This window comes from Triticum dicoccoides, chromosome 6A, assembly GCF_002162155.2.
Source record: "Triticum dicoccoides isolate Atlit2015 ecotype Zavitan chromosome 6A, WEW_v2.0, whole genome shotgun sequence".
Classification (NCBI taxonomy): Eukaryota; Viridiplantae; Streptophyta; class Magnoliopsida; order Poales; family Poaceae; genus Triticum; species Triticum dicoccoides.
Genome location: NC_041390.1, coordinates 39,063,300 through 39,072,311, shown reverse-complemented (window position 1 = coordinate 39,072,311; position 9,012 = coordinate 39,063,300). Strand labels below are relative to the sequence as shown.

General features: G+C 48.2%; 1 protein-coding gene across 1 annotated transcript; it reads right to left on the bottom strand.

Annotated features, from left to right (window-relative positions):
- Positions 1 to 2,852: 2,852 nt before the first annotated feature.
- On the bottom strand, positions 2,853 to 5,892 carry LOC119314465 (eukaryotic translation initiation factor 3 subunit J-A-like). The gene is made up of 6 exons (XM_037589185.1): positions 5,733 to 5,892; positions 4,648 to 4,766; positions 3,898 to 4,046; positions 3,660 to 3,810; positions 3,411 to 3,570; positions 2,853 to 3,288 (listed from the first exon to the last, which is right to left on the bottom strand). The coding sequence occupies exons 1-6, from the start codon at positions 5,743 to 5,745 to the stop codon at positions 3,188 to 3,190; spliced, it is 693 nt and encodes a 230-aa protein (XP_037445082.1). The 5' UTR covers positions 5,746 to 5,892; the 3' UTR covers positions 2,853 to 3,187.
- Between the last annotated feature and the right edge of the window lie 3,120 nt (positions 5,893 to 9,012).

Here is a 9,012-nt window from a genome sequence, read left to right as displayed (position 1 = left end):
CGGCGGCGAGATGGGCCCGCGCGGGCCCTGGATGGGCTCCGCGGGCCGCGGCGAAGTGGGGCGGTGCGGGCGCTGAGATGGCGCGTTGCGATTGGCGCGGGAGGCGGCGGCGGGTGACATGGCAGGCCCTCATTGGCCGGAGTGAGGTGGAGGGCGCAGCGGACATGTCCGGTCGGCGCGGGAGGAATTGTCCGGCGGCGCGCGGGGAGGAGGTTAGGGTTTCATCTGCGCGAAAATTTTGGGAGGGACACATATTTATAGGTAGAGGGAGCTAGGAGAGTCCAAATGAGGAGCGGTTTTCGGCCACACGAGCATGATCGAACGACCGAGATGATGGAGGAGGTTTAGGTGGGTTTTGGGCCAAAATGGAAGGGTGTTGGGCTGCAACACACACAAGGCCTTTTCGGTCCCTCGGTTAACCGTTGGAGCATCAAACGAAGTCCAAATGGTACGAAACTTGATAGGCGGTCTACCGGTAGTAAACCAAGGCCGCTTGACAAGTCTCGGTCCAATCCGGAAATGTTTAATCTCCACACATGAAAAGAAGGTAGAAATGACCACCGGAGGAGATAGGAGCGCCGGATTGCAAAACGAACAACGGGAAAAATGCTCAGATGCATGAGACGAACATGTATGCAAATGAAATGCACATGATGACATGATATGCAATGCATGACACGCAAACAATGACAAGGCAACAACAGCGAATAACTGGACGACACCTGGCACATCGGTCTCGAGGCGTTACACTTAAATCCACATTCCAACTATTTGAAAAAGTATTGACATATACATATTTAATGCAAATATTAACAATGTGCATACCGTGAAGTGAGAGAAAATTTCCTTAATTTCCCACGGAGTGCTTCCCATATTCCTCCATAAATAAGTGAATGTCGTAATAGACACTTTTTGCATTCCTTCTCATGCAAGGTTAGTATAATAGTGTATACATCAATAATTATTTTCCTCCACAACGGAGTTTGTGGGCATGATTTACAATTCCAAGTTTATTAACTTTGGCATTTCCTTGGAATTGCCTCCTCTTTGCCAATTGAATAGATAAATTATTATATCTTCCTCTTCGAGGTGCAACCAGTAATATTTGGTCAAATCCTCCCCTCGGAGAGTTTCAGTCTTCCTACATAGAGCAAATAATGTCCCATATTGCACATTGTCAAATGAAGTTAAATTGGAAAATCAATTATTTTGATCAATTTGGCAGAGTTAAAAATAACCGATATAAGCCAGCAATATGTATTTTCCAAGAGACATCAACCGAAAAATGAAGACAGTATTCCAGATTACACTAATTTTCCATGCAATTTGTTCACTATGGTATGAACCTGACATATGTATGCAAGCCATTTGACACCTATAATATATTTCCTTTTCCTCAATAGCGGCTTTCCGAATTTGGCCTTGTCCAGTTTGTTTCAATCAATAATGTGATGGATAATTTCCACGGAAAATACAATCATAATATTCCATCTTCCAAACTGTGATATTAAAATTATGGATTGTAAATAACTCAGCGAACAGAGGGAAAAGTGTTACCAATTGTATATTAGGCGAAGACAGATGCTGAAATTACGCCGATTAATTCCTTGTGCTTTCTGTCCCAAATCAGGGTGCGCACAAGTATTAAGACAATCAAGAAATACCAGCCTTCCTCATTATATTCTGATCCTTATATCCTTGTGCTTCTCCTTTTCTTCCCCGTGCAAAATAAATAAAGAAGCAAGAGGAGAGTTTGACTTCAGCGTGCACCAAGTACTAATCTGATCAAAATAGGCTTTTGCGTGGAGTATACTAGCAATTGATCTGACAGCCTCGTTTTGATGAAGATGGCTTCCTCGGGTTATTACATCATCCGGTTATTACATCATGACATATCATCGAACTATCAAACTTTGGCATGTTCTACCTACATATTAACTATGGAGAAGCTCATCCACGGTTGCCCTTGCCCTTCCCAGCGCCTTTGCCATCTTTATCCCGGAAGTACCGGTCGGAGACGCCCATGGATCTAGTCGGAGTTGAGCGATCCGGCGATGTCTTCCTTCTCAACTTTCGGGGGCAGTCCAGCCATGACACGGACCGCCCGGTTTTGCTCTCGGGGAGCTTCCTCCTATGCAGAGTGCGCGCCGCCGCATCCGCCGCCGCCATATCGACAGCGAGGCAAGCCTCGGGCTTATCCTCTTCTTCCAACGGCCCAGAGATGGGGAGGCTACCGGACCGCGAAGATCCTACCCCAGTGTCCTCTGCGCCGACACAATGAATTCGCGCCGAAAAGATCCCTCATCGGTCGAGCGCAGTCCTCCCAGGAGCGCCAAAGGGCAATGCGGACGGTCATAGCCCATAGCATCCTCCAACCCTCATTGGACGACACAAGGCTAGACGGGAGCTTGGGTGGCAAAGTGGAGTGGTTAGGTTTTGGTCCGGTAAGAGAACGGGGACAAATATGTGAGGTTGAGGTGAGCCAGAGTGGACCGCCACCGATGTGCTCCCGAGCCACTTCATATTCGCACTAGATTTGGACTGAATACAAGGGATGCCGATCAGCCCCGAGCGTTTGAGGCAACCATCTAGATCACTTTTTTTGATTGGTGACTGACGGCGTTTAAGGAGGAGGGTCGAGGCAGCCGACTGTAGATGATCTTAGGAGGCCGCAGGACGGACATGACAGAAAACAGTGACCTCTTTTTCTGCAAACGAGCCTGCCTACGTGCAACTTGTCCTGAGCATTATGCAGCATACGACTTGAGATACTGACAGAGTCAGAGCCATGCCAGACAAATTTGCTGGAATAACGAGATATTCGCTTTCAAAGCACACTGACAAGAACTCGAGAATTTAACTGAGGCAACCGCCAAAATTTACTTGCATGACTCCAATATAACCAGGAACACGTTATAGTACAGTTGGCCAAAAAGGAACAGATCCCAACCCACAGAACAAGAGTAAAAAAACACAAACAGGTCTTGAACAAGAAAAACGCCTCAGGGAGCCGCAAGCGTTCTTCTTATTCTCCGAGTGTCAAAATCAACCTCAAATAGATAAGACATGTTCCCACGCAGTTCCAAGTGTTCAGGTGCCTCTGAAGGGAATACAGACCGCCGCAAACCCTAGTCTCTGCTTTGCCTCAAAGGTATTACACGGAAGAGGCTATTCCCCTCCCAGCCAATCACATGAAGTCGAACTCGTCGGGATCGTCAAAAGATGCACCCGGTCGGGCAACAAAGTCCTCCTCTCCTTTCTCTATATGGAGCTGCTTCTTTTTTGCTCCTGGAGATTTATGGCAAACATCAGCACAGGAGGCATATGATAGTAACAGCATTCCCATCCTAGGGCTACACATCATGTTTGGCCAGAAACAGAAAGTGCCTAGATTAGGCCCAGAATTTCACCTCCTTTCTTTTTGCCTGCTGCAGCTTCTTTCTCAGCCTTGATCTTTTCATTAGCAATTGCCGTGACGGAGGAGGATATTTCTTTCGCATCCGCACCTTTCAACGATGCCATGGAAAGTCTCATGACATTCTTAAGTAGACCCATGTAGTGAAAGCTTTTCTGTATACATGAGCCAACGAGGTCAGTTCCCGAAGGAAAGGGAGTCTCAATATGAACCAAACAGAGAGCTCTGCAAACGTTGAACAGACCTCATACGGGCGAATTTTGTTTGCGATAAGCTCAGCATATTCCGCAAAGTCGCTCTCAGACTTCGGGATGAAAGTCTCTAGTGACTTTTCACTGCCGTCCTTCTTTGCAAAAAGCTCTGCTGTTGCCTTAAAGTCAGCTTCTTCCACTAGCCTGTAACAAGTAAAGCATCAGAGTGAACAAACTGAATGGTAGGCACATAATGCCAGAAGGCCACGGCAGGAAAAGAAATAGCAATACCTTTGTTGGCGAAGCTTCTCTGAAATAGGATCATCAAGAACATCATCATCAACTACTTCAGTACTCGTTGAGGGCTGTTTGCCTTTTTTCACAGCAGCTTTAGCACTAGGTTTTGGAGCAGGCTTTTCTACAGGTTGTGGCTTAGGTTTCTGCATTGTATGTATTACAGAACCAGTGTTGAATCAATGACAATTCAATATTAGTAGCACATATCCAAATAAAAGCTTACTGCTGACAGCGTAGCATAAACATGAAGTTTTGGTAATTAATATGCACATCAGAACCAGTCATACACAAAAGAGCATATATGGTCACTGTTAAACAATTCACTGAACATATACTTGTGGCAAAATGAATAGACCATGCGAACAGACAGAACATAGTGATCAGTTAGATTTGTTAGGGATTCATCTACACATTAAAGTGATATATGTTGAAATTCATGGCGACAATGAACACCAAGGATTACTTGGCGAATTTCCAGCAACAGTACAAAATCATTGGGGGTGGAATTAATGTTTGGCAAGTGGCCACATGCCACACATGTCCCTGATAACCCTCAGATTGGATATTACTTTCTACTTTCACATATTCGCAGTGTTAATAATGCCCAGAAATAAATGAAAAAAATCTGAAAATAACGAGGTGATTCCCTTTTTAAACTTTCTATAAAATGAAGAGCTACAAAAATGTGGGCCAGGGGGAAAGGGGGATTATGTGCACTAAACAGTGTGCAAATCTTTCCAGTACCTCTTCCTCCTCTTCCCAAGATTCTTTGACATCATCTTCATCCACATCTTCATCTTCCCAGTTACTTTTAAGAGGTTGAGCTTTCACAACAGGCACGATTGGTTGAAAATCATCATTCTCTGTAAATACCCCAAAATAATATTAAGTGTCAAAGAATATGAAGTGTCAGAACAAACAAGCACCATAGATTCAATAAAAAATAGCGACAATTTCAAGGCTTCCTACAACTTGTTCTGATAATGCACTAATGTTGTCTTTAATAAAATGTGGGAAGCACCATCAGATATCACTCAACCTCCCAAAATAAATAAATTGCACAGACAGGAATTCGGCCGAATTCCTAGGTCACAAACTCGCAGCATCACATTAACCATCAAAATACTGCGTGTGCAATGATTTGGCTAACAAGTCCAAACAACACGGTACACATACTGTAGCACAACTAATAACAGCACAGGCCATCGCAATAGTGCAACCTATCGATGGCCGCTCTAAGCAAGCATGGTCACACATGCAAATTCAACAGTCTAGTTTCTACTATGAAAAGTAAAAACCCGCCCTAAATGTTCTACATGTCTTCTAAATTACCCAACAGATAAAAGCAGCACAAAATACTTGACGAAAGCACGAAATCGTTACACTGTTACTACTGAAACAAAAACACGCGGAGGGCTAACTGATTACGGTTGGTGCCAGGGCTCGGAAAACAATACGCAGCCTGCGCCTGGAACTGATCCACGGGGCTGACAAACAAATGAACCGTACAAATACCAAAAACCCAAATTCCTGATGATTGCGCCCAGAATCGTAAACGCGCTGGGATCTCAGCAGCGAACGTGAACCGATCTCACGCGCAATCGCAGCGCCCGAAATTTGCGATTATGAACGCACGCAGGCGGCCCATGAGGCCCGCCAATCGCCCGACGGACTGGTCGCGCCGGCAAAACAGCCGACTCCTAAGATTCGGCGACTCAAGTGAGGCTCGTCCGTCGCAAAAACGAACTGCCCGCATCGGGAACGAATCGAGCATCGGCTCCCACGCAGATCGGGAGGCGCGGGAGAGAGTGGGGGAGGGAGGCGCTCACCCCAGTCCTCCATCGCGGGCGGAAGTCGTCGAGATCTGAAGCGGGTGGCGGCGGCGACGGAGCGGCGAACGGACGGGGCGGACGGGGGAGGGGTCTAGGGTTTCCGCGGCGAGGCGGCGGCGGCGGGTGGTGGCGGGGAGGGGAGGGGGCAGGAGGGAGTGTTCTGGAGGGGAAAGGATTGACGGGTCGGGCTCTGCCTAGCTGGCTCTGCGCGCTTGCCTCTTTGGGTCGCCTTCTCGGCCTGCCTGGCTGGCTCGTGGCTCGTGCTGCCTGCGCGTTGGGGGAGTGGCGGCTTTCGCACCGGCCGATGCGTAGCGTACATACGAGGCGTGCGAGGAGGCGGAACGGCACGGATGCGGTCACGAGTTACATCCGGGCGTCCGGTTACTGTTCCATTCCGTGAACTTTGATCGGAAAATTCCTAGGGTTTTAGTCAAATCATGGGGGCATTCGTCTTTTTTTTAAGTTATTATTACAAGTATTCCCTCTAAAGAAATGTAAGACGTTTCAGCACGGTATTTGTCATTGTTATTCGGGTGGGAAGAACTCACACTTTAGCGCCATTCCCTCGCTAAATGCGTTGTGGTTGAAAAACATCGTCCGTGTGACCACTTTGTAGGGTTCTAAAGGGCGCTATCCCATGCGAAGGAATTCTTGCCAACAGACATAACAGTTTGAGTGGTCAATGTTCTCCGTGCTTTACTGATTGTGGGAGTAAACGATGAGGCTTATGTGCAAAGTGGGAATAGAGTATCTATGCTGGGAATATCATTTCATGAGCAACGGTGTGGTCCCACGCTACCCCTGGAGTGGGCTGGTGTGAACTTCTCGCGGTCATCAGTTGGGGCCAAATTTAGTGTTTTGATCCTTTGTGCAAAGGTTAGCCGGATTTGACCCCGATTTAAAAAAAGAGATCTGATCCTTTTTATCATTGGGGCGCTGGCGGTAGGGGTATAACAGCCTACTGTCGAGGACCCTGGCGGTAGGCCACTTATCCACGTCAACACTAGTAAACGGCATGTCGCCTATGCCGTCAATCCTACCGCAAAGCCCCTGGTGGCAGGTTGTTATACCCTACCGCCAGCGAGCCCGGCGGCAGGCTTTGAACGGTTGTAGGTTGCGGGGGGCGGCCGGCGGGGCCCACCCACCAAGCCAGGCCCATCTTCCTCCTACCGCCCGAAGGAACAGAGAAGCGGCGGCTCTCTCATCCCCTCCACTCGCCCTCTTATCTCCTCCGTTTCTCCTCCGTTTTTGTGGATCGAGATGGCTCCACGACGAGAGAAGTAAGCTCCTTCAATCCCTCCAAGTAGTTTTAGTCAAAATGTTTCCGTTTTGATGCATTATTTGGCACAAGATGAACCCTAGTTCATCTAGTAGTTTTAATTTTTGTTGATCCTAGGTTTATTTAGTTTGATTATGTATGATGGATGTGTTGAAGATGAACTCTAGTTTACATTGGTCTATGTCAAGTTTTTATCACTTACTTTGAGCCTACTTGCCGTGGAATTGTCACGGCAGATGTCCTAGCAGAAGGACTTAGTCGTAGGGCCATCGCAACTAGGAAGCTTAAATGGGTTAATCGGGACAAAGGACACGAGAGATTTTATACTAGTTCGGCCCCTTACGATGAAGGTAAAAAGCCTACGTCTAGTTGTGTTGGAATTGCTGGGGTTTCGATCACCAAGAGGCTAATCTGCCGGCTTGGTTATCGATCTCTTGTTTCTTGCCCTAAGCCGCCACCGGGTCGTCCCCTTATATACACGGGTTGACGCCTGGCGGCCTGCAGAGTCCCGGCCGGCTCATCAAGTGTATCCGGCTCGGTGACTTCTTTTACATGCCTTTCCTTACAAGTCTTTCCTTACATACGGCGGTTTACAATATTGGGCCTTAAGCCGCCTTTGGGCTTAGGCCTTCTATAAGCCTTAATAAACTATCGCCTTGATTGTTTTCTAGGCTTCCTTTGTGACCCTTCATTGGGACTGACCCGGCCCCTCCTGGGTGGGTCATAACTGATAGCTATATCCCCAATATTAGGCCCCAGGTTGACTTTGAACTTTGTTCTTTGTCAATCTTCAGTACTTAGAAAAAATCCATCTTCTTCTCTTCACAGAAATTTTTGTAACCCGCCATGACGTCATCTCTTGAAAACACAAAAACTATCATGACGTCATCTTCTCAACGGATCTTCATCTTTAATGCTTTCCGATAATCGAGGCGCCCGTTTGGTTGGATAATCATTATATGGGTCTTCCTTGTTTTTTGTGCCCGCCTGTTCGCTTATCCCCTTATAAATAGGCACGCCCCGGTCTTTCTCATTCTCCTCTCTTCTTCGTCTTCCTCCTCTCGCGACCTCCGCTGCTGCTCGAGCTCCGTCGCCGTCAGAGAGCCCTTCACCTCCATCGACCTTGGCCGCTGCATCGACCGGATTTGAATCCAGAAAACGGCGGCGACCTTCCTCAGAGGATCTGTGGCTGTAAGCGTTTCCCTTCTCGCTCCTCAGATCTGCATTAGAGCTTTTTAGGTTTCTGCATCTTCTTCGTAGTTCATCATAGTTTCTCCGTAGTTCTTCCCTGTAGCCTCTTCTTGATGTTGGGGAACGTAGTAATTTCAAAATTTTCCTACGCACACGCAAGATCATGGTGATGCATAGCAACGAGAGGGGAGAGTGTGATCTACGTACCCTCGTAGACCGATAGCGGAAGCGTTATGACAACGCGGTTGATGTAGTCATACGTCTTCACGGCCCAACCGATCAAGCACCAAAACTACGGCACCTCCGAGTTTTAGCACACGTTCAGCTCGATGACGATCCCCGGACTCCGATCCAGCAAAGTGTCGGGGAAGAGTTCCGTCAGCACGACGGCGTGGTGACAATCTTGATGTCCTACCGTCGCAGGGCTTCGCCTAAGCACCGCTACAATATTATCGAGGATTATGGTGGAAGGGGGCACCGCACACGGCTAAGAAAACGATCACATGGATTAACTTGTGTGTCTAGGGGTGCCCCCGGCCCCCGTATATAAAGGAGCAAGGGGAGGAGGCCGGCCGGCCCTAGGGCGCGTCAAGGAGGAGGAGTTCTCCTCCTAGTAGGAGCAGGACTCCCCTCTTTCCTACTCCTACTAGGAGGGGGAAAGGAAGGGGGAGAGGGAGAAGGAAAGGGGGGCGCCGCCCCCCCCCCTCTCCTAGTCCAATTCGGACCAGAGGGGGAGGGGCGCGCGGCCCACCTTGGCCGCCCCTCTCTCTCTCTCCACTAGGGCCCATAAGGCCCATTACTTCTCCC

What these genes read in the sequence shown, in the direction of transcription:
- LOC119314465 (XM_037589185.1), bottom strand. An exon ending in GAGAAGCTTCGCCAACAAAG is followed by an intron (nt 3,811 to 3,897) that starts GTATTGCTATTT and finishes TACTTGTTACAG; the next exon opens with GCTAGTGGAAGAAGCTGACT. An exon ending in AGCAGGCAAAAAGAAAGGAG is followed by an intron (nt 3,289 to 3,410) that starts GTGAAATTCTGG and finishes ATAAATCTCCAG; the next exon opens with GAGCAAAAAAGAAGCAGCTC.